Raw genomic sequence first — 26,657 nt, 5'->3', positions numbered from 1 at the left:
CACACCGTAGCCATGAGAGAACCGTTATGTAGGACAGAGTAGTTGTGTAAGAAGAAAAGACAGTACACCCCACCATATTTGGCAGATATACAAAGTAGGGCAATGAGTAGAGGTAGTCGTCTTATTACCTTGCCTACCAGCTTTCTCCGCAGTGGTGATTTCTGTTTCTATCGGGACAGTGGCCATTTCTTACAATACATAGTGACCCTGCTTGCTTGCGGATTATTTGTGTGGCAGTTAGTTATGTGTTCCTAAAAACCGACATAAGTGTTATATACCCGGAAGTGTTTGTCTTTCTGATGGCGAAGAAAAAGATATCTACTGTTACATTTTAGTCTTTAAGTATTAGAAGTAGCTCCTTCGTTGATGAAATCAAAACGTGTTTACTTGGAGACGGCAACTATCTTTGTGTAACTAGAATTACCGGCGCAAAGCCACGGTGCTATTTTATTTGTGCATGTTCTGTGTTTATATGCGGTGAATTTCTTCCTTCAGCATGTCATGCACTCCTACTTACAACGAATTCTTCCGTGTTCGCTACTTGGGGAGCGTTACTTTCACAAACGCAAAGCAGAAGGTAGAGATCGGTACACTACAGCGCCCTCTGTTAGATCTTTATACCACTTCTAGAAGAAGAGGAGAGAACCATCGAAGCGCACATCCTCTTACTTTAAATCAACAACTCGACATCTCCGATTATGGGTTGGTGGTCGCGGAAACTGAAGAACAAGGTGGCGACAGTGTTTCCGTAGTTACGAAAGTGATTACTCCCATTTCCAACATCACTCTGTGGGCTGCTGTTAGGTTTCATACGAAAATAGTCAAAAGGAAAATCTTCGGGGCCGCTTTCGTTCCTATCGCTTGTTCTGAAGACGCTGTCGATCAGAAATCCTACGTGCAGTTGGGATCTAAAGCTCGTTTTCTGGTGAGTCTGACGCATCCGTCGCTCTTTGCCTGCTTATTTCGTCGTGTATCGTCACCGAAATTGTTTGAATGTCACGCTTTTGTATGTGCCACTGCTGAAGAAGCGTTAACGATCGCATCTGTTCTTGGGGATGCTAAAGATCGTAGCGAGAAACCGACTCCTACTGGGTGCTTTCCGAAACACAGTGTGAGTAGTTACTTATTACCCACCCATAGTGTGCTTTCAGACAGAGCCGATTCCAGCTTATACACGGGAGATGAGAGTCCCTCTGACGTCACGCCTGTAAACTCGTATATTTGTAATTACTTAGAGAGATCACAAAACAGTTATCAGGATGCACTGGTCAAGCAAAACTGCATTTCGTCTTTCTCCCCAGTTTCACAGAAGTTCAAAGCCCGAGTAGATTCAGAAGAAGAAGAATCGCCTTCCGATATCACTTTAAGCAAGACCACTCCACGCAGCAAGTCCCGGAAACACAGGTTTGGTCGCTTTGGTCATACAGAAAAACTGGAGACTCCACCTCCTTCAAAAATGATCGCTGGATCTCCCATAATACCAAAGAGAGAAAAGAAGAGGCGCTTTCGCCTGAGGGGTAAAAATTATACATTCAATCCTACTGTTCCTTGCCACGAAAGATCCCACAAACCACGAAGTAATGCACGGGTGACGCATCATCTGGACCATGCTAGCGAAAGCGAGTTGTGCAGCGAAAGAGCAGAGGAAAGGTGGGAGCCAGTTACCTCCTGGAACTGTTATGGAAGAAATAACTATAGAAACAGGGCTTTTCGCCAGAAGGGTCGTAGAGGCTCTTCCACAACCTCTGTGGAAAGCTATACATCTAGGGAGGATCACAGTATTCCGTGGTCGCCCACTAAGGACATGGCTACCATGACTGAAGAGGTGTGGGAGACAGAAAACAGCACAGTGTTAAGTGATGACACGCAGCTGTGTATGAATAACCCACCCTATTTATCGAAGCAGACCCACAACTATAGGCGAGGTTACAAGCCTACAGACTGCATGGAAATGTCTCAGACAATGGATTTCAGCAGTGAGAGCGAGTTTTCATTCAAAAGTGGCTTACGATGTCGTGAACAAGTGAACGGCGATAAATCTCCACGAATTAAATATACCTACTTTGGTTACGAGACTTATCAAGCCCCAACCTTCCTGGAATCGGATCGAGCGAGCACGAATATTGTATTAGAAAAAAGAAGGGACCTCATTACAGGCAGTATGGGCAGGCGTAAACCTGACATTACAGAATCCTACATCGAAACGAAAGCGCATAAAAATGTCGAAACTCAGGTGAGAGCGACGCAAATTAACGGGAACGGAACGGGAAGAATCACTATTGCAGTCCCGTATTCTAAGCGGCCTCATTCACGTAACAGTGTCGTCAGTGGACACGCGTATCAAGTTACAAACGGAGTGCGCACTTTCCACAAGACAGGTAACGTGAAAAACTGGTCAACTCTCAGCCAGACCTCCGACCTCTCGTATCAAGGTTCTGCCACGCTGCCAATGGCAAAGACAGCGAGGCAGAACAAAGTTATTCGATGGTCCTCTGATGACCGTCTCCCACATCGACATAACTTCCTGTCTAGCCTGAAACGGCTGAGTCTTAAGTCACTGACTAAGGCCAAAAATAAGACGGGTAAATTCATCAGCAACGTTAGAACGAAGTTCAGAAAACACGTGAGAGGTAAGAAAGCGTCTGAATGCTCAGAAGATTCGGCGTACGACACTTCTGAAGTATGTCTTAGTCCTACGGGAAACCAAGTGCCCGTCCACCAGAAAACTCGACGCCGTTTATCATGGAGTTTTCATGACCTTAGAACAGCTTCAGAACCAAACAGACGTACCCGAATTGACAGTCCGGCAGGATCTGCGCTAGGTGCGACATCGGCCAGACAATTAGCGCATAAGCGCAAACATCGTCGGCGCCGCCATCGGCATCCTGAAGCCAGTTCGTCATCCGACTCGGGAGTAGAAGAATACCATTCGGATTACTCGGACACGCTGAATAGTCTACAGAAGTCAGAGTCAGAACTCGAGCACTTCGCGGCAGAAGTTACGCGGGTTAAAGTGAAACACGGAATGAGTAAAGCATCTTTTCGCCGTTGGTCACAGACAAATTTGGAAGATGAGCTAGGATACATTCCTTAGCTCATTAACAAGCCTGAGACTTTCTGTAAATAGTAGTTCGTCAACTGTTGTACAGAAAGTGTGAGTGTGGCTCTCTGATATCTCTCTCTCTCTATCGTAAATAGTAGTTATCGATGATTACAACTCGCTGCAGTCTCTTAATGCAAACTGAGTGAATATCAATTATTTACTACAAAGCGAACAAATTGGAAGATTGTGAACGATGCGCATTTAAGGTCTTGCTTTGAACAGGTTACTAACAGTTGTTATTTGTGATATATAAATAACGGTTTAATAAATAGGTAAGCCTCATTTTCCATGAATGTCAGACTGGGTATGTACCTTACTGGAATTTTATGTTGCTTAATTAAGTTGTTAGCAATTGTCGGGAAAAGGGGAATTAACAGAGATAAAACTTTTTTTTCTTTTTTTTTCTGTCTTTTTTTCTCTCTCTTTTTTTCTCTCTCTCGCTCGCTCGCAAAAGTCCGGCTGGGCTATATTCCCGAAGCATTTTATTTCCATAATTATTACACACAGCCCTAAAAAAAAAAGTAAACTTCACCTACCAGTGTGATGCACCCAAAGGGTACTTGTTGGCACTGCCCCGAAGTTCTCCAGTTCTTTTGCTCTATATTATACACTGCATTTTTTAAAGTTAAAAAAAAATGTACAGAAAAAGATTTTTGTAAGAATGTGTCTCGACAGCTTTAATTCAATGCTAAGCACGGAATCATTAGGAACGCCAATTAATTTTTCGCCCTCTTATCCGGTTTTTCAGCAGATTTCGTTTCGCTTTTTCATTCTTAACACATTTATCTTGTATATTATTATACTCGCCATGTTTTTGGTATAAGCACATATTTAATGTGATTTTCTAAGTGAAAAAAAGAGAGAGAAAGATTAAAAAACAAAACAAAACACTGCTCTGTGCAGTAACTACAACTGAACGTAATTAAACTTAAAAATTTGTAAATGTTTTCTCGTATTTTCAGGGGCGGTCCCAGGATATTCAAAAGGGGACTAGAGTTACTAAGGGCCAGCTGAAGCAGTATTCTGAGGAATCTTTAATTGCTATATAGGTAAAAAAAAAAAAAAAAAAAAATTAACATTATTTTGATCATACGGGGAGGCGCTATAGCTACTTAGTCCCTACCTGGTATCTGCCCTAACGGCAGCTGGTATTATTCTTACAACATGAGAGATTAATACCATTGAAAGTAACTGTACTTTGTTTTTCATATTTGTCTATTCTTATTAAAGACATCAAACTACTGTATACTTTGTTTTTCATATTTGAATATTCTTTTTAAAGACATGAAAACTGCCGCGTTTCACAGTAATTTTGATTTTAATTCAGTCAATTTTATAAACTTTATCGAAAACCTTTTTTCATATCGAGAAGGAACATTTCGCTAATTTGGATTTTTGTAAAAAGAAATTTGGCTCAATGAAGTTCGAAAATATGTGAACATTCATTTCCTGAACGATAGCCAACTATCATACTAGGCTGAATTACGCCGGTTCTCGTCCTGAAGGATCTCTTGGAGATGGCGATTGAACAGCATCTGCTAATAAGAAGTGAAAAAGAACCCTCGTATTATTTTCTATTCATCTATTTCCTATTCGACTATTCATCTAATATATATCACAAATTTGTATTAGTATTAATATTAGTAGTGGCAAATGATGCAAGAAAGCAAGCTTATATAGCATCAGCATAAAATAAAAACTACGGAGGGTCGATTCAGTTTTTTGATAACGATTTTGACAGTCCTTTAAAACTACGAAATTCCGTGCCGCCACTACCTGCGGTTGTGTTCTATTTGTTTTCCCTGCTCATGGACTATCGCACGGCATCGCAATTTCTGTTGAAGTAACGCCCGCTGCAAAACTGCCAAGTCGATCTTGTCCCATTCCTGCTGGCAGACTTTCCACAAACCTTCAACAGTTCTGGGGCGACGGTTTCCGAGAGCTCATTTTAAAAGTCCGAATGCGCAAAATTCCATGGGTGCGGCGTAAAGTGATTTAACAGGTATATCTTCAAACGGGATCGAACCAATACCTGTCACCACTTCCGTTCTCCGTAAAAAAGCACGGGTGGAACAGAACTATGGCTGGATGCTTTATCCTGGTGCACGCAGGCCTTTTCAGCGTCAAAACCGTACAATGTGGGTATTTCACGTTCAAACAACGGCTGTAGAACTTCAGTCTGGTAATTCAGGTATGTTCGTGTCAGACGGCACCTGGGATTTCTCCCATCTCCTCAGTCTGGTAATACATTGAGTTGACTTTCACTTTTTTAATTAGCGACTCTACCAACTCAAATTAGCTGTTATAACAAAACCCGGCTATAACCATAAAACCTCGGCCAAAACTTTCCTTGCACTGACTGATGCTCCCATGTTGGAAAGGCCTTGTCACCCTATGGACGGTAATAAATTGCTCGAATTTTGGTGCAATAGGAGAGGTATATCCACGCTTCGTCCAATGTTGCTACGAATTTCCATCTATCAGCTGCGAGATATTTTTCGTAGAGTTTTCGAGCATTGACCCGCCGCTCTGCAATGTGCCTTGCTCCTAGGTGGTGTACGCGGGCCTTGTGCTTCTTCTCCAGTTGCAAATTTTCGTTGATTATGCGACAAACGGTTGACTGAGATGTTCTCACACGTGACACTACAGCTCTTGGGTTTTTGATTTATTTTCACCGACATCGAGCGACTGCACTTTTCGTACTACCTCCCTCGTTCGACTTGGAGCAGGTTTCAGTTTCTTCGGTGTTTTCCGCCCACTTGCAGCAGCTTCACGGAATTTTCTTTTGCCATTCAAAACCTTATGGAAACCCGAACTTCAGTACACTTAATTTTTTGACTTGTACCTATCAATTATTTTTGTACCCTTCTTCGGAAAGTGCGGTTATGTAACCTTCCAACCATGAGTCCAATTTCTGAGGTATGTCGACATTAAAACAACTTCTACAACTGATACACCTATTCATAAGGTCTGGGATTGCGCCTGCGGGAAAAAAAAACAATTTACATTGCTGCCAAGCAGGATTAATGTCAAACGTCACAAGCAGGATTAATGTCAAAATCTTTATCAAAAGGCTGAATCAACCCTCCGTATCCACATCATCTGTTTTTCCTCTCTAATAATTAATCTAGTTCTTTCTTAAAATTGTTAATACCACCAACTTTCACAATTCCAGATGAAAGTGTGTTCCATCAATTAAATAACTACCTGTTGGCTGAAGACCAATTTCTGCACATGTATCCAGAAACCATCCTTCCTCAGTTTAACTTTATGTCCCATCCTGTGTGTTGTTCGAATAAGAGCATATTTAATGTGATTTTCTAAGTGAAAAAAAAAAAAAAAAGAGAGAAAAGAGTTAAAAAAAAAAAAAAACACTGCTCTGTGTAGTAATTACAACTGAATGTAAGTTTAATTACGTTCAGTTGCAGTTAGAAATTTGTAAATATTTTCTCGTATTTTCAGGGGTGGTCCCGGGATTTTCTAGAGGGGATTGAAGCTGTTAAGGGGCAGCTTCTGACTGCAGAATTACTCCCAGGTCTTTCTCTTTCTATGCCTTGAGAATAACCACAGTTATTTGAGATTACTGTTATCGATATGCACTACCTGGCATTTTTCAATGTTAAATTAATCCATTCAAAGCCTTACACATTTGAATCCAATTCGCAGGAGGAATTTGCAGAACTGGAATGTACTTTAGTAAGCATCCCTTTGTTGCCCCAATTAATTTAGCGGTTGTTCTGTGCATCATTCCAACAGTTCCACATCCTTCCTAAAATGAGGTTTCCAGATCTGTATGCAGTACTCAAGATGTGGCCCCATACAACGGAATAATTACCTCCTTCTTTCTGCCTACTGCCAAAATTCATGTATATCATTGACAAAAACCATAAACTCTTCTAGCAGCCCATCTGCACTATTCATAGAACTCCTGACTGTAGAATTACTTCCAGGTCTTTCTCGTTTTTTGCCTTGAGAATAAACACACAGTTATTGTTGGATTACTGTTCATTCCATATGCAGCACCTTGCATTTTTCAATATTAAACTTTAATTGCCACATTAAACTTTAATTTCCACGCTAACATGGTTCAGTACTGGGTCTAGTACTGAACCGTGGATGAACTCCATTAATAACATTACTCCAAGAAGAGAAGTGCCTATTGATAATAACTTTTTTTTCTCTCTCATTCAACTATCGCTTTATCCATGGCGGCAACTTACCCCAAATGCCACACTCTCAGACCATTTTTAATGTCTGTATAGAGGGACTAACTGATAATGATACCGTCACCTAATCCAAAATGGGAAAAATTCAGGTAAATAATTATAGAAACTACTGGGCATTTCATACCAACTAAGCAATACTCTTTAAAGCTTAGGCATAAATGGACTTACATTTATGCCTAAGCTTTGAACGGTCGTGGCAGATAAAAAAAAAAAAAAATGCACGAGATCCATATAAATTATCAAGCATTAGCATTAATTGAGGCATATGATTCAAGAAAGCAAGCTTATACAGCATCAGCAGGCAAAAAAAAAAAAAAAAAACTTCCCATTTCACCCATCCGGTCACTGCAAATGTTTGTCCAGTTCAGCCTTAAATTTATTTAAGCTATCAACTTCCACAACAACAACAACAACAACAACAACAACAACAGATGGAAGTCTGTTCCAGCAATCAACCACCCGCTGGCTAAAAGCAAACTTCCGCACATCTATTCTACAACTGTCTTTCCTCAATTTGAATGTATGTCCCCTCAGGTTCTTAATCTAGGCAAGCGGAAGTATCCCGTCAACATTGAGCCTGCTCAAACCATTCAAGGCCTTATACACCTCGATCAGATCACCTCGCAGGTGCCTAGTCTCCAGATGCTGCAACTTGCAGAACTTAAGATTTTCTGCATAAGCGCACCCCTTTGTTCCTCCCAGCAATCTTGTTGCCCTTCGCTGTACTCGTTCTACCAACTCTACATTCTTCTTAAAATGAGGCCTCCAGACCTGTATACTGTACTCAAGGTGTGGCCTGGCCATTGCCTTATATAAGGGGATAATCACCTTGTCTCTGCTAGCAAATATATCATTGACAAAAATCCATGACCTGCTCTGGCAGCCCGTCTGCATTGTTCAGAGAACTTCATATCTGATTGCACAATAACCCGCAGGTCTTTTTCATTCTCCACCTCCTTGAGTGTAGTACCACACAGTTGGTACATTTCTCTTGGATTACTGCTACCCATACGGAGTATTTTGCATTTGTAAATGTTAAACTTCAATTGACACCCCTCAGTCCTTCTGCCTAATTTTAATAGATCCTTTTGCAGTAGCATACTGTCATTAACAACCCTGCCAGCCTTTGTATCATCTGCAAACTTGGACATTAAGCCTGATATACCATCATTGATAAATACACAAAACAAATGGGCCCAGCAGCGAACCCTGGGGGACTCCACTAAAAACATTAGTCCACGAAGAGCAGTATCCATTTATTACCACTCTCTGCCGTCTCCCACTCAACCATCCCTTTATCCATTGCAGTAGCTTGCCCTTAATGCCATACCGCTCCAATTTGTACAGCAGTCTTCCATGTGCAACAGTATCAAAAGCTTTCCTGAAATCCAAGTATATGATATCAAAATTATTTTTTGCATCCAGTTCCTTTGTGACCACATCGTTGTATCTAATCAGTTTGGTGAGACAAGACTTCCCCTTAACAAACCCATGCTGTGTCTGAACTATTACTGATGTCTTGCCTAGGTGATCCTGTATAACCTCATTAACCAGTGACACCATTATTTTTCCCGGAACCGAAGTTAAACTAATGGGTCTAATATTATTTGTGTCATCCTTCGAACCCCCTTTGTGAATTGGGGATACGTTTCCACATCTCCAGTCCATGGGGACCTCCCTTGACTCTAAGGATGCTCTCATAATTATGGCTTAGGGTTTTCTTACTTCCCTTGCTGTCTCCTTCATTATAACTGGATAGTTTCCATCTGCCCCAGGTGTTTTTTTTATGTTTAACTTCAACAATTTCTCCTCCACTTTGCTCTCAGCAAATAATAGCAAATAATAACAAATAATAACAACGTAATCTCGATTACGTTGTTATTATTTGGATTTTAGGAGCATTAGCAACTAAGTCCATATTGCTCCGAGGATATGCGGTGGTCACTTCCTGACCTTTCCGCATCCTCCATATTTGGTGGTCACGGGCTCGAACCCCGGTCTAATCAAGAAGCGTGTGCTACGCACTGCTGCTCCTGCTCACCTGGCTACGGAGGCGCCTCAGTGATTACAAAATCACTTAGCTCCCTGTTAGAGTTTGATAAATATCTAGAATTTCCCTACTTGAATAACTCATATGTGTGAATGTAGGTGCAAAATACTCATTCAGTTTATCAGCAACTTGAGCAGGATCATCAATAGTCGAACCATCTATGTAAAGTGGACCAATCTGATTTTTCCCCTTCTAGAGTTTACATAAGTAAAAAACTCTTTGCTGTTTTTCTTTGCATCCTTTGCCAAAGAATTTTTGTAATCTGCCTTCGCCTGCCTAACCTCCTTTGTGACTTGATTACAGAGTAGCTTATATCTGCCATAGGATTCTGTGTCGCCTGATAATTTTCTTCTCTGCCATGAGTCTCATTACTTCATCCGAAATCCATTTCGGCCTGAACCTTAAACAGTATTTCTTCGGTGGTGTGAAAGCCTAGTAGCCACCAAGATTAAGTCACTGATTAAGTCTAAACTCCCATTTAGAATTCACCGTTGGTAACATCTTCAGTTGATTACACTGTATAGAATTTAAAAACTGTGAGACCACTGTAGTCACCTTTACGAAAACAAAAACCCTTTCTTTACCCTTGATGGTAATTACATCTTTAAGTAAATCCCACATCAGTACATTGGGATTTACTGTGGGATAATCACTGCTGATAATCAGATCAAGGGTATTACTCCCTCTGGTTGCCTCTCGAACATGTTGCTGTAGTACACAGTCCTCCAATAAATCCACAAAAGTCTTGCTAGCGTGCGAGTGACCAACCCTAGTTCCAGTCAATATCTGGAAAAAGGTGATACAGAAGCCTATAGTAGATATAAACTAGCGTGTAATCAAGTCACAAAGGTGGTAAGACAAGTTAAACCAAATTATGAGGGGTCTTTGGCAAAGGATGCTACGAAAAACTTGCCTTCTTTGATTATATAAATACAGTACTAGAAAGAAGGGGCTGAATCACATTGATCCAATTGTTATGGATGATTAAACTGTTTATTTTCCTGCTCAGATTGCTGATGAACTGAACAGGTATTTCCATCTACATTCACACATAAGGATTTTTTTTAGGGAACGCGATGCCAGAAGTTTATCAAACTCTAACGGGGAGCAAAATAATTTTGCCATAACTGAGAGAAAAGTGGAAAAGAAATTATTGAAGCTAATGATAAAGAGGCACCTGGGCTGGATAAGATTTATTCTGTTATAATGTATATTAATGGAGAGACAAAGGAGGTAAGCATATCCTTAGCCATAATGATGAGAGTATCTTTGGTGGCGCCTCCGTAGCCAGGTGGGAAGGAGCAGCAGTGCGTAGCACACGCTTCTTGATTAGACCGGGGTTCGAGCCCGTCACCACCAAATACGGAGGATGCGGAAAGGTCATTCAGGGAATGACCACCGCATATCCCGGAGCAATATGGCCTTAGTTGCTAATGCTCCTAAAAACCAAATAACAACAAGTATCTTTGGATTTAGGAGAATACCTGTGAAATCTAAATGTGCGATGTATCTCCAATTCACAAAGTGATCAAAGAATGTCATGAGTAATTAGAGACCTGTCAGCGTACTCCTGTTCCAGGAAAAACAGTGGAGTTATTATTTTCTGGTTAGAGAAGTAACAGAACCATCTAGAGGGGAGTTCAGTTATATTTCAGTCATAGCATGGATTTATTAAGGGGCTAACTTGTCTGACCAATTTGATTGCTTACTATGATACAGTAACAAAGGAACTGAATGAAAAAAATCATGATAAATGCAAGTATTGTATACGGGTAGCAGTAATCCAAGATTAAACAAGATTTTAGTTATATTTTGTATTTCTGTAACCACAACACCTCAGCCCACAAATAACTGACTGCATATATATATATACTGTGCTGCCACTTTATTAGGTACACCTACCTAGTAGCGTGTTGAGTCTCCTTTAGCCTTCAAAACAGCCTGAATTCGTCTAGGCATGGATTGAACAAGATGTTAAAAATGTTACGCAGGAATGGAGTACCATGCAGACAAGTGTCACACAGTTCCTTTAGATTCGACTGAGGTGTAGTCCTGCAGCGAACAGCCCTTTCCAGCTCATCCCAATAGGATTGAGATCCAGAGACCGAGCGGACCACTGCAGCAAAGAACAGCAATTGTCATGTTCCTGGAACCATACCATAGTGATTCGGGCTTTGTGCACCGAGACATTATCCTGCTGGAAGTAATCATCTGTCTGAGGATAAACTGTCAACATGAACGGATGCACTTGGTCAGTAACGATGTTTAGGTACGATGTGGCATTCAGACGTGAATCTATGGGTATCAATGGACCCCAACGTGTGCCAAGAAAACATTCCCCCACACAATAACACTGCCCCCACCACCTTGCACAGTAGTCGTCAGACATGACGGATCCTTGAATTTATGTTGTTTTCGCCAAATTCTGAACTTTCCATCAAAATGATTTTTGGTTTTTTTTTTTTTTTTTTTTTTTTTTTAGGAGCATTAGCAACTAAGGCCATATTGCTCCGAGGATTTCCGGTGGCCATTCCCTGACCTTTCCGCATCCTCCGTATTTGGTGGTCACTGGCTCGAACCCCGGTCTAATCAAGAAGCGTGTGCTACGCACTGCTGCTCCTGCCCACCTGGCTCTCCGCCCCATCAACATGATGCACCAGGAACGTCGACTCGTCTGGCCAAGCAACTGTTTTCCAATCCTCGATAGTCCAGTGCTGGTGTTGCTGTGCCAACAGGAGGCATGCTCTTTTGTTCTTCATTGATAACAAAGGTACGCGATGTGGCCGTTGTAGCCCATTCGCGACAAAGTGCGACTAGTGGTCCGTTGCGATATTTTGTTCTGCGCACCAAGGGTGTAGTCTGACGTGATGTGCGACATTGTGGCCTGTCTGTTTGCTTGCACAATTCTAACCATCCTCCTCTGACCTCTCTCATCTCCAAGACTGGCTCTCCCGCACCTTCAGGAATGCAAAAATTGTGGCCTTTGCTGATGATCTCACAGTTGTGGTGTCAGGGCATTCACGGAAGGCCATTGAAGAAAATGCAAACCAGGTCCTCGAAGATCTCTCAACTTGGGCCGCACTTAATAAGCTGCATATCAACCCAACGAAAACTAAAATGATGCTATTTAAGAATAGACTGGATCTCAGGCGCCCACCGCAGGTAAAGATATGTAACGCTCAACTGCCAATTGTCACTGAAACCAAGGTATACTTGCAGTGATTATTGACCACAAACTCAGCTTTCTCCCACATCTTGTTAATCTACGAAACAAAGTTAAGAGATTCTCAGGAACCATCATACGCATCTCTAAGAATGATTGGGGACTCTCCAAAAGGTCTCTACGATTGTATTACAATGCAGTATTTTTACCAATTGTGACCTATGCAGCCGGAGCCTGGTTCCATCGGGTAACTCTTGTAAAGATGCGAGACAAGCTTGGAACCATCCAGAGGTCAATGTTAATGGCAATCTGCCGAGTGTGTAGAACGGTCTCCACTCCTGCCATTCAGGTCATTGCGGGAGCACTTCCGCTCGATCTACATGTCATTTTCCGAGGGTTGTGCTTCCGAATTACGAGAAATATCCCAACAAGGATCCTCGACATTGAGGTTAATCTGGATGCTGACCCCAAGGCTGAGATGACGCGGTGCTACAACAAGCTCTTCAACATTTGGCAAACTCGTTGGCATAATTCAACACTGGGCATTGTCACAAAAAGATTCCTACCTGATGTAACCTACACTGCTACTAAATCTGTACAGTCTTGGTTCACCCCTTCACTAGAAACATCATACCTAATTACCGGACACGGATCCATGAATGAAAAATTACACCATCTGGGTCTCCACCCAACAGATCTCTGCCATTGTGGAGCCAAAGAGAAGTGGTGGCATGTACTGTTCGAGTGCATTACGTATGCTGATCTGAGACACAACCTTGTCAGCTGTACACAGATCTCTGGCGAGCATCTAGAGCTCTTCCTACAGAACCCTAACAACCTCCCTGCACTGCAAACCTACTCAGCTGAAGTCTTTAAGCGCAGACGAAGGATTAACAGACCCCCAGTGGCAAACATCGAGGACCCAGCAGTGAACTGAAACCAACCATGTATTTCCCCCCCCCAATCCTGCTACATGGGCTGTGGAGCTTGTTTCTGCGGCCTGTGTTCAGGAAGGAAAACACCATCTCTCTCTCTCTCTCTCTCTCTCTCTTCCCCCCCTTTATTTTATTTTATTTTTATTTATTATTTTTTAAAATTTTTTATTTATTATTTTTTAAAATTTTTTATTTATTTATTATTATTATTTTTTATTTATTTATTATTATTATTATTTATTTATTTATTTTTTTTTTATTATTATTATTTATTTATTATTATTTTTTTTTATTTATTTATTTATTTTTTTTTATTATTATTATTTATTTTTTTTATTATTTTTTTTATTTATTTATTATTATTTTTTTTTTCTTCGCGTTCTACAATCAGTCACATGGTTTTTTTTTTTTTTTTTTTTTTGCGATCTTCAGGGTTGCTGTCACTTTTTTTTTTTTTTTTTTTGTTGTTGTTTCGCGTTTTACAGTGACTTTTTTTTTTTTTTTCCTTTTGCACCACGGGAAAATCTAAATATATATATTATTTTTTATTTATTTATTTTTATTTATTTATTTTTTTTTCTCTCTCTCTCTCCTCTGGAGTGGGCCCCTAGAGGAATCTGGCCCACCTTTTGGCAACATCAGGTGGATCAGAGTCTCGTATTGAGACGGTACGTGTTTAGCTGGGACTGGCCCACCTTCCCGTGGTGTGGACGAGTACCCAGAATCATCTGTCCAGGTGACTGATGCTTCTGGGTAGCCAAGTGGCCAGAACAGAACAACAGAACACACACATAATACACACAAACCGACGTCACACACATATCTGGTCCATTTGTAGAGATACTGATCTTCACAGAGATACGAGGCGGAGTTGAACTAACGTTCTAGGAGCTGCCCCTTACAGAAACACATGTCCACATGTCCATGTCTCATCAACAAGCGATTTTCTTCCACAGGAGTGCTGTTGATAGGATGTTTTCTGTTCGTTGCACCATTCTCGATACAACCTTGAAACTGTGGTGCGTGAAAAGTTCAAGAGAACTGCCGTTTCCGAGATGTTTTGTCCAGCACGTCTTGCACCTACTACCATGCCACGTTCGAAGTCCGTTAGATCACTCCGTTTCCCCATTCTTGCTACGGTTTGTACGCTTAACTGATACTAGAAAGGTTGTTCTGCTGCATTTATATCCACAGCTGTGGTCATGGGATTGCAACGTCGTGGAACAGGACACTCATTTGTGTGCACAGCAGGGGTGTACCTAATAAAGGGGCAGCACAGTGAATGTTTATCAGAAGGTTCTAGGTACGATGGTTACATAGCTTTAAATAAATTTGTTTTCTTGGACAAAATGGATTTGTCACTTATGAGCAATTTAGAGTATACAAAATAACTAACAAAACATTTAAGACAAGGTATCCACATTTATAAATAATGAGCTATTACTATAAATTAATTTCTTTATTTCATTTTAGTAGTTAATACACTCTCCTCATCCACCACTGAAAACTCTTACTTAATTCACAGTTTCGAAAACTTTTTATCCGCGACCCCTTTTCATAAGGCGAAATTATTAGTGAGCCCTGGCAGTACTGGTTAAGTTAAATTTAATTAGTTTTTTTTTTAACTCTAGTGACTAGAGTCTAGTCACCAGAGTTAAAAACGTTACTCTGGTCTAAGACGACCAGAGTAACGACCAGATATGAAGCTAAATTTCCATCCTCACTTGAAATATATGTCACAGAAAAAAAAAAAAAAAAATACTCGGCCATGATCATCCGTATAAGCCGTGCAGACTGGGGCCTTAAGCGTCGGGCTCTGGCCCTCATCTATAATGCCGTATTTTTCCCAATAGCTTGCTATGGAGCCTCAGTATGGTGTACTAGGGCCTCCCTCGACCGAAATCGCTGTAAACTAGACTCCGTACAGCGTTCTATGCTCCTTGCCGTAACAAGGGCGTGCCGTACAGTAAGCACCCCAGCTCTACAGGTTCTAGCTGGATGTATACCCCCTACACCTAGAGGTAATAAGAAGAGGATTGTATCAACGACTGAAGAAGAGTATTCCCACTGAAACAGCAGGCATCACTCTTAACCTTGATCATCATCATCATCATCATCATCAGCCATTTTCAATCCACTGCAGGATGAAGGCCTCTCCAGCAACTTTCCAGTTCCTTCTGTTTTGAGCACTGGCCATCCATTTACTACTCACAAACTCATGAATTTCATCTATCCATCTCCGCCTTTGTCTTCCAGGTTTTCTTCTAGCTCCTCTTGGGTACCATTCTGTTATTTTCTTAGTCCATCTGTCATCATGTCTTCGAGCTATGTGTCCTGCCCAAGACCATTTTAGTTCTTTAGTTTTGATAAGAATGTCCTTTACTTGAGTTTGCTGCCTAATCCATGTGTTTCTCTTCTTATCTAACAGTCTGATTCCCAATATAATTCGTTCCATTCTTCGCTGTGTAGTTCTTAGCTTCTCTTCCATTCTTTTGGTGAGTGCCCAAGTTTCACTTCCATAAGTCATGGTGGGGAGTATACATTGATTCATTATTTTACGTTTCAGACAAACTGGGATATTGCTCTTCAGTATGTGACTATATTTCCTTAATGCTATCCATCCAAAATTTATTCTTCTCTTGATTTCCAGCCATTTATCATTATTACAGCTAATAACTTGTCCCAGATAAGTATATGACTCCACCTTTTCAATTACTGCTCCTTCAATCATTATTTCCCTTTCCGTGGCATACTTGTTCATCATTACTTTTGTTTTAGCCATATTCATCTTTAGTCCAAAATCCTTACTAACTGTGCCTTGATAACAACCCCAAAATAGGAAAGGAAGAGAATCTCTGAAATTATGGTCAGGACCTGGCAAGAGACATGGGACACCACTAACAAAGGATTGATAACCAAAAAGTTCATTTACTCTGTGAACCTCATCAGTCCAAAGCCTCCTCCCTGGTACTCACCAGGCCTCCATACTACATTTCTATTGACAGGCCACGGACCCTTTAAAGCAAAGCTAACATCCCTAGGCATTGAAGATGATCCAATGTTTCACTGCGGGGGCTAAAGAAACGTGGGATCACGTAATATATAATTGCCCTGAATATGACGAGTTCCGGCTAAGGTTTGCCACTAAAACGCAAGAAAATCCCCGGCATTGTGAGCACCTGATTATGGACGAGCAGCGCTACGCCGCCTTTACCGAGTTTGCGCAGTCTGTCTTCACTGCTAGACGGGTTCGGCACCCAAACACCACCCATTGAAGATCAAAGTAAGAAACTTCCTGGATATGACAGTCTTCTCAGGAGAAGGGGAAAAAAACCCTCCTTCGTCCCAGGAGTGACAGAACCCACCAGTACAGCTCAGCTGCGCTGCCAAAGGACCACGCAAGGGACCACGCTCCCTTGCGTGGTCCTTTGCCTCCACTCCCCGGCGGGAGGGGGAGTTCATCCCTGGTATCCTCCCCCCTACGCCACCCCTCTTTTTCACTCTGGTGGACATGGGCCTGCTCCACTGACTTGGGGTCATCTTCCCTATGGACCCCATATCTCTATCATTTCCCCCAGTCTTCAGTCTCCCTCCCCTTCTCTAACTTACAACTAGCGTCCGAATCAACTCCAAATTGCTTGAGTCCTACACCCAAAAACTTAACAACATCAAATAGCCCAACTAGTACTCCCTTTGTTTTGGCTGACTCCTATCTATAGCGGGGTTTTTTTTTTTTAGGTCCTTGCCACTGAAATCTCAGGAAATTAGGTGGCAGGACCTGCCAGAGTAAATAACTATAATAGTGGTGTACCCTTCTCCACGGGGTGGAGTGGGGCAACGTTGGGTCCATTAGGGGCCCAGCGGCTAAATGACCAGATGAACAACGGTACACGACACTACACAAATAAAAAATCCATATATTTTTAAACCTCTGGCATTAACAGTGTTCTGTTTCACACCCACAATGTATAGCACACGGAGATGGGGGGAAACCCCCCTGGTGCTGTTTGACACTAAATACACTCTACACTCCACTCTACTGACTAGATTCTGGTCACTAGAGTATAAAAAAAACCTAATAGTAGAGTCTAGTGTCAGATTTTGAGCAGTTTTAAATGAAATGAGTTAATTACACTTAGTTAATTATACGAATTATTGCTGAAATTGTGTTTGTGTTATTATGCTTGACTACGCTTATGTCTGCAATAAACTGAACAAATATAGAATGAAAGGTTGTAGTGTATAATAGTTTCAATAGATCTATAATAAATATTTAATTTATTCACGTTTATCAATGTTTGCTGCAACCCCCAAAATCTTTTTCGCTACCCACAGGTTAAGAACCGAAGGCTACCGTAGCCTAGTGGTCAGGCGCGTGGGTGCATAAGTACAAGTGCCTTGAGTGCTCGGGGTTCAAACCTGTGACTGCTGAATACGGTGTTGTTTCTTGTATTCTGTGTATCTTGTAAAACTCCTCTGACCGTTTGGTCATCCCGGAGTATGAACAGAAAATTTATTTATTTATTATACTGCAGCTTGTTCATTTAATCACAAAATCAATTAGTCCTCTCTCAATCAATTTCTATATAGTCTGTTATAAAACTCTACAGATGTATTTACATTACAAACAGTAAGTTGTTTCACATACAATTTTAAAACCAAACTTATTACATGAAAATTTTCTATATAAAGTTTCTGGCTATACACCCAACTTTAATAAACATTCCATTCATCTCCTTACTTACTAAGGAACTACACTAACCTATTTAATTTTCTTAAAAAAATTTAAGAACAAGATGTTAGAAGTTTACAATAACCCTCGTGCAGGTGTTAATGCACTGCAAAATCATACAAAGTTATCCTGACATATAGTGAAAGACTACTTGAGCGGTCACCCGACTTATGGCCGCCACAAACCGCAAAGAGTTAATTTGCCGAGGAACAAAATAATAGTTTCGTAACTTTGCCATGCATTTCAGCGTGATTTAGCAGAAGTTTCCAATCTGTCTAAAGGGAATGGCGGTATATGCTATCTTCTTGTTTGTATCGATTGCTTTTCAAGATACGTTAGAGTAAGGGGCAGCCGACCGGGCTAGCCGGATGGGTAAAGTGCCTGCCTGGAAACCCAAAGGTCGCGGGTTCGATTCCCACCTCGGGCTGGGATCAAAGTACTGCAAAAACCTTGGGAGGTGCATTATGGCCACAGAAGCCTATGCGCCAACAACTACAAAAAAAAAAAAAAAAAATAGTAAGGGGCTATTAAAAATAAGACTTCAAAGGAGATGGTAAAGGCATTCAAGTCGATTTTCAAAGAAGAAACACCCTTCAATGATCTCGTGTGAGGCCTTACTCGGATTGACATTGAGAATAAGCTGCAACATCGGAGATTGCGTTGTGTCTACATTTTGGATCCTTTCTAGATAATTGGGCTCCAAAGCGCCGCATAACTATGGATCCTTTGAATAACTTGTTTAGTGTTACCTGTTGCGTGTATTGAGAAAAGTCTAGAAAATAGGAGTAAACAAACAAAATATGATTTATTATACGTATATATGGTTACAAGGGCAATTGCCCCAGGTTACTTAATTAATGAAAACTATAAAGAGATGTACTCATAATTCTTCCATATTATATCTGTATGTTACAGTATTCCAGTTACATGGATACTATTAGGTCCTCATTCTTCATGTGATCTTTAGCAGACAACTGTTACTCACACTCAGAGAAACTGACAGACTTCCAGTGGCGAACGTTTATAGGTACTAGTACGTGGTCGTTATGTGAAGTTAATAATGGCTGAAAACAAGACATTTAACATCGAACATTGGTATTTTTCACTGTTGTGGGGCATGGGCATGCCCCACTGAAAATGGGGATCACCTTCCTATCCGACCCCTCTTCTTCCTATTTCAACCCCACGTCTTCACCCTCCCTCCCACCCTTCACTTTCTCTTGTACAGCGATTGCCCCACATGTCCAAATTTAAATCACATCAAATTTTGCCCGACCTTTTAGGCTCTCTAGAAATAGTTCTTTCAGAGTAAAACCCCACGCAGCGCTTTCTAAATGCAATTTTACTTAAATCAACAGCGATAGCTCCAACCTTTACTTTAAGTCCTAGTCACCAAAATCCCAGGAAAGTAAGTGGCAGGACCTGCCAGAGTATAATTAGTATCTTGGTACACCCGGTCGGCGTCCCCGTTGATAGGTATGGTAACGCTGGGTCCCACTGGGGGCCCGGCGACCAACAGGCCGGATGAACAATGGGCACAACAAACTACATACCACATAACCCATACATTATTTTAAACCTCTGGCATAGACAGGGTACTGTCACTTGATACATAGAACATACGCCGAGTTGGGAGAAATCCCCGGAGCCGTCAGACCCTCAACATACCTATACCTATATATTCTGGTTTTCAGTGTTTAATGTATTTTTTTTAGCGAGTCTCAGTAATAATTTCGTATAGTGACTTCCTGAGTTATCCTGCATCCTTGGTGAAGATGAATACCATGAAACTTTAGGTAATTGTTTTTTACGTGATGTTTCTTGCCTGTACTGTATTCATATTTGCCGCCTTTGCTTGTCTCAATGCCCGGATGTTAATACCTTGGTTATTACTAGCCTTCACTGCTCACTAACTCTTGCCCACTACTGTATCACAAGGTCAAGTAGTTGCATTGTGTTGGGAGTTATTCGCCAGTCGACCCCCTGTATTGCAGGACGTTTACAACTCCGACCTATTTACGCTCCCGCTCTACTTATGAGACTGCCTTCGGCAACAAGTTAGAAGAAACTTGGCAATCAAGCGTTTGGTTATTTGTCTACTCTATGCCTGGCAACCAAGTTTTGGAAATTGTCAGCTTTTTTTGCCTGGACAACACTCTCAACAGACCACTTTTACTTTGACTACTTATTGTAAGCTTTCTCGGAATTTATACTGCGCTTCAAGCTGCTAAGTTGGCGAATTGGCATCAAGACGGTTTCTTTCGCCTTCCCTTCTCACTTTCATGATTACTGCCCACCTAACAATACCCTTCATTCCCTCTTAAGCTCTTTTCCATAAACATTCTATGATGGAAGACGAACTCCACAAATACTGCTCTTACGGAAAAACAAATATCATCTTCGTGCTCATTGCCCCTGAAAACCCCCAGGAGAAAGTTGTTCTTGTCTTCTAGTGGTGTTTTTGCGAATAACTCTCCCCCCCAACTGTTTGTGGGGGACAGGCAAAATCTTTAGTGCACAGAAATTCACCAAATTGGACTACGAACTTGTAGCGGGTGTCTTCCTGCACCAAAAATCAAGTCCTACTGAATCAACACCCTACCGACCCGGAAATCCGGACCTACTTCGATTATCCCAACATGGAGGGAAAAACCAATGAAACCCAAACCTCGTTGCAGCATACCAACAAGGATGACATTGCAGTCATCGAGCATGACGAGGGGCCGGTGGATCCCCATGCCAGAGCCCCCTCCGCCAAAAGGAAAACCCGCTCACAAACCGACACGAGAGAATCACAAGAGATTCATGCCTCCCAACGGGATTCTACCGAAGAGGAACCACCACTGGATTCAACCTTGCCCAAGGGCACCATCCCTGAACAGAAACTAATCCTGCGAACCACCCTTGAAAACTTATTCAAAAAGCAGAGCAGCAGAGTGACTACAGGACTTTGTAGTTTTCCTGTGGACCAAACTAGAAACAATTTTGGATCAAACGCACCTGGAAAATGAAAAAAATAACTGGGCTTGATGCCTATCTTGAAAGTGGGGTGAACAAAGTGCAACAGAGCGCACCCACTTTTGCTGAAGCGCTGAGGACAAAACAACCCACCAACCAAACAGCAACTAAAGAACCTACCACTAAACGCAAGACCCTCTTGCCAACCCCCACACCTAGTCATCGTAAGACCGACTTTCAAAGATGAAACCCACACCAGCAAAGAGGTAAAGAGCATAATAGTAAACAACCTTACCGAAGACTTAAGAGCGGCAAAAATCAAATCGGTTCGCAAAACCCACAATGTGGGTGTTATCATTGAAACCCAGACAAAGGCAGATGCAAACCTGATACTAAACAATCAAAGAATCCACACACTTGGATTAGAGGCCTTATCACCGAAAAGAAAGAGACCTAGTGTAATTATATACGACTTGGACAAGGACATAACCCCGACTGAGATCCAAACAGAGCTGTACATGAGAAACCTACAGCAAGACCATCCAGGGAAGGCACCATCAACCATCGTTACTCCGAGATTTCAGACTAAAGCTAGAGCAGGAAACGCCACCAACTTGGTGGTAGAGCTCTCACCAGCGGCCTGGAAGACTATATGCCAGCAAAACAGTCTTTATCAACTGGGGCAGCCACCGCTTCAGGGAGTACGCACCCATCCCAAAATGCTTCCGGTGTTGTAAATTCGGGCATACTACCCACACCTGCGCTCAGACTCAGCTCACCTGCGGCCATTGTACAGAGCGGGGACACGAGTTTAAAAACTGTCCAAATAAGGACAAAGACCATATCTGTGTGCTAATTGCAAGTTGGTAAAAATGGATTGCAAATACTCGATAAGGGACCCCAACTGTCCTTCATACATCAAAGCGAAGAGCATGCACCAAACTAGAACTGATTATGGCGACTACAACTAAGAAATTCAACACCACAGAGATGAAAATATCTGGGCCAGGGCTATGGCTGGCTAGCTACGCCTTAAGGTTGACCAAGACGTGAACTGTCGGTCATATCCTGCTACTTCAGAACCGTATGCACATTCCAAACAAGTAAGGGGCTACCCACTTGCATATAAATTAATCCAATCTAATAAGGACACTCCCTGGGCCGCGGTCCTGGTCCAAAACCCAGACATCACAGCAACGAAGATTGCACAGCTGTGCACACCCTGGGCAGCCTGCGCCCATGTCATCACACCAATAGGAACCTTCTATGCCATATCCCTCTACTCTAGACCAGGACAGGATATCACAACTGCCATAAAACTCGTAGGCAGTGTTACCATGCACACCACTATCAAAACAGGACCTACCCTGACTTCCCCTCCCTGTAAATGAGAGTTTTGAATTTTAATGCTGTTCTGTTGTTCTAACTACAAAAGCCAGGCTGGCACTTTACGACTGTGTACCTGCCTGAGAGCAGGACAGACATTGTGTTTCGTTCTAAAAATTTGTTGCACGAATCTTGCAATACCCTAACGTCATTGATGGCATATGCCAATAGCTCTGGCTTGAGACTGTACATGTCACAATACTTCTCTTGGAGAAACTCGAATTCTGTATGAGTTTCTTTCATCGTCAATTTGAACTCAAAATATTTTGGTCTGGAATTGCACCCACGTTGTCTAATGTGTCTATTTTGCAGAAATTATGAGAAAATAATCCTTTACAAACCTCAAGTAGCTTATACACTGCAGGCAGTTTTTGGAGTGGCACTAAAAGGAAACAGTATGAATCCAACTACACGATGTTTAATGAGCCACGAAAAATGCCCAAAATCTCTGACCCACCATAAATTACATGACATCTCATGTGATTTGCGAAAAGATAAGAAAGTATAACGTAACCATCGAAACCACAGAGGTTATGCACCATTACTCTACATTCTTATAGCTTGCCTTGTTGGGTCGAATTTTTTGGCCATCGTGGGCACATTCCATTGTCTATGGGACTCCAAACAACTTGGCCATGCATGATTGGTCCCAGTACACCTGTTCATGTTCTCCATTTAATAAGATCATTTCTGTATTGAAATAAATTGCTGAAACTGAATTTTTTGATTCCTCCTGTTTTTGAACAAAACAGTGTTCGTGCTTGCACACAGTCTTGCAGTGACTATAGAATTCGGGATTATCACATTTGTGCACTTTGCCTTTTGGAAATGTGTGCAAACATACTCGGCAGCAATGCAGTTCCAAGCAAGTTTTGTTTGTCTGGTGACAGTCCAAGCATTCAGTGTCTTTGAAATATCGGTTGTTGTCATTGCAAAAAAAGGAGGTTACTTTCACTATGATGGGTGTGGGCCCTGCACCAATTGCATCTATGTGAACACATGTGAGTGGAAAGACCTTTCTGATTTCTAAAATTCTTCAAACAGAGTGGACAATAATGAGTGCCACTGAGAAGGACCTTCAGAGAATGCACCAAATCATAATGTCCCTTGTGGTGGAGAAGAAAAATCTGTTTAGTCGCTTCAGGCCTCCAATAAATCCGTTCCAAACTGCACTCAGTGGATATCATCTCTATTTGAAAATCGTGGGTGAGAGGGTGTTGAAACTCTTCCACTTCAGCCAGATCACAAGTTCCTAAAGCAACACCTGTGATTCTGGTATATGTATAGTGAGCAGACTTCTAGGGCAAATCCTTAGCCCTAGACGTCCGCTCACTATATCTATCTTACAGCACTTGTCTGAAAGTTTTGACATTGTCCTGGTGGGATGAAATGCCAATGACACAGTGCTCATTAAAGCACACCAAATCGGCTTTATTGATCTGAATGACACATCTTTTTTTTTCAAAAAACCCATTTCTTAATTTTCTCAGAAGGACTGCCCCTCCCCCCAATTGGAGATATTAATGAGAATAACATTGAGACTAAGATCATCGGTGATAAAGTCTGTGTTTGATTGGTCCACCTCTATATCATATGATCCGGTATAAGATCGGACAGTTCCATGAAAGGCAAATTGATAGGAATCTTCAGGCTAGAAGCGTTTAGGCACAGTCAAGTGTCTGATAATCTCCTTCAACATCTCCCTAAAAGCCTAAAAAAATCTCCTTCACCAAGCATAGCTATGTTAATGAAATGTATTTTCGAACATTTTAAACATACGGTATTTTTTTAATAAAATTCTATACCATCTTTAATGCTGTAAAAACGCTCAAAACCATCACAAATAACATTTCCTTCCCCCACCGGGAAAGAAATAAAATCACGTAAGCTCTGTGCTTTTCACTTAAGAATAAAAAATTCACTTCCGAAACAAACTTTAGATATCAACTCACCTCATCGTTGGCATTAGCGATGTTTTGGATGTCACCATCAGGACACCCCTTACTGCCTTGGCTTTGGGGTCATTCCCGACAACACCCTGAATCATTGAGTTGAAGCCCATCACTAGAACAACTGGCAGTATCCGGGTTGTGATTCCTTGCTAGTGTGCACCGCAAAAAAACATTAAGTTGCAACCCAAAAAAATCTGCTTTCCGGAATAGAAATATTTAAATCACTGTATTAAACTCAAGTACACATCAACAAGAAAATACACTAAAAAGAATGAAATGTAACTCAATTATAATTTGATCAATAAATAATATTGATCAAATATTAAACAGCTTCCAATCAAACAGCTAAATCGGCCACCTCCATCTCTCCTTCAGAGTCGAAGTAAAAGTCGATCTCTTGATGGTAAATAAAATTAAAATGTTATTTACCATTCATGGTAAATAAAATCAGAACTATAAGCAGTAATAATGACAGCGAATAGGAAAAAGAGCAACTGAAAAAAGTGCCAACTCAACTCTTTTTAAACTATAGGTCGGGATTGAGACTACCATTGTCATTGTCCAATGAGAAGCTTAGAAACAAATGACTGGGGCCCAAGCCAATAAGAAAGCTAGAAATATGACACAAAGTAACCAATCACATCGCTTAATTTTCAGAATACAAAATCTGGTGACTACCAAATAGGGTGGTTCACTATGGCCACAGATGCCGATGTGCATCTAATAAATCCCCAAACAAACAAACCAAATAGGAGGAAGTTACCTATTTGATTTCTACGGCTCTGAACTCTGACCTCCTGTGATTGCTTGGTAACGTGATTACATCTTTAATGTAATTTTATCTGTTTTTTTTTGAAGTTCACTTAAAACTTTTCAAAAATAAATTTTAGAAAAATAATATCACTATCTTTTGTTTAAACTGGCACTAAAAATTAATGGGCCATTTTGTTTTGGGAATAAAAGTCACCATTGTGAAAGAAAATCAAATTGCATGTGTTTATGCTTGTTCAGACAACAGATAACAAGATAAAAGTACATCAGTAGTTTGTCTATTTCATTAGATACCAAAGCGATTCTTTCTGCTATGAAAATTTTCACATAATTACTGATTCCATAACTTCCAAAGTGACAGTTCGGTTGTAAATCGTGACATTTAGTAACAGGTTTTTTTGACCAGTATCATGCAGTAGCAGCTTTTCTGTTTATCTGTGTTTTTTATTCTAGATGAATTAAAAAAATCATCTGTTCCCTCCCTGTTTTTCTCAGTAAAAGTCGATTATTTATTTTAACACTCGAAAATGGAAACGTATTGTTTTTGAATCGCTATCCAGTTTTCTATTTCTTTGGAAACAAAAGACAATATTCAAGTTTTAAATAAAGTTGATGTTGGAAGTACAGTGTGAGAAAAAACATGCTGCAGATATTGTATATTTTTAATAAACATACCCAAGTAGTTAAGACTGGTGTATGGACCATTCAAATTAGGTAGGCGTGGCTTCAGTGGAGCTACCTGACCGACCAGACTAGCCAGGTGGGTAAAATGCCTGCCTTGCAACCCAAAGGTCATGGGTTCAAATCCCACTTCAGGCTTGGATCAGAGTAAAAAAAATGCAAAAGCCTTAGGAGGTGCATTGTGGCCACAGAAGTTGATGTGGTAACAACTAGAAAAAAAAAAGAAGTTGCCTGCTGATTGGCTGTTGTTCTCTCTCTGATTGGCTGCTGAGTTGAGTGCAGCTGGCTATGATTGGGTGAGTTGAGTGGGAAAGAAATTTTATTTTAGTTATTATTTTTCTCACGAGATGGCGCTGTTTTTTCTTTTCTTAATTTTTTTTATTTTTGCTTTGGCTTGAACCCGGATCTTCTGTGGTGACTGTGAGGCGCTTATCCACTCGGTTACGTTTAATTTGAATGTGTCTAAATGTGGCTGATATAGGTCTCAGTGTGTGTGACATCAAGAGAATTGTAATTTGCAATGAATTGTGAGTCGGGGGTCCTGGCGCCAAACGTTGTTTATTTCTTCTGGTTGGGATGTAGCTGTAAGAAAAAGCTTTTTTTTTTTATTTCCAGCACTTGATGCTATTGGAAATATATACTGTGTTGTTGTTAGTCCACTTTGCCAGCAAAAAGCTGAAAGTAAAGAGTTTTTTATTTT

General features: G+C 41.1%; 1 protein-coding gene across 1 annotated transcript; it reads left to right on the top strand.

Moving 5' to 3' along the window:
• Nucleotides 1–26: 26 nt before the first annotated feature.
• LOC150081820 (uncharacterized) lies at nt 27–3,465 on the top strand. Its single transcript, XM_090378912.1, has one exon. It carries the CDS (start codon nt 497–499, stop codon nt 3,092–3,094), a length of 2,598 nt encoding a protein of 865 aa, XP_090235038.1. The 5' UTR covers nt 27–496; the 3' UTR covers nt 3,095–3,465.
• Nucleotides 3,466–26,657: the final 23,192 nt, after the last annotated feature.

Source organism: Mastigoproctus giganteus, chromosome 8 (assembly GCF_048544385.1).
Source record: "Mastigoproctus giganteus isolate SK-2022 chromosome 8, ASM4854438v1, whole genome shotgun sequence".
NCBI classification, from domain to species: domain Eukaryota; kingdom Metazoa; phylum Arthropoda; class Arachnida; order Uropygi; family Thelyphonidae; genus Mastigoproctus; species Mastigoproctus giganteus.
The sequence above is the reverse complement of the archived record's forward strand: the minus strand, read 5'-3'. Positions and strand labels throughout refer to the sequence as shown.

Bases quoted from the DNA above. Each gene is read 5' to 3' on its own strand.
- LOC150081820 (XM_090378912.1), top strand. From the start codon at position 497: ATGTCATGCACTCCTACTTACAACGAATTCTTCCGTGTTCGCTACTTG.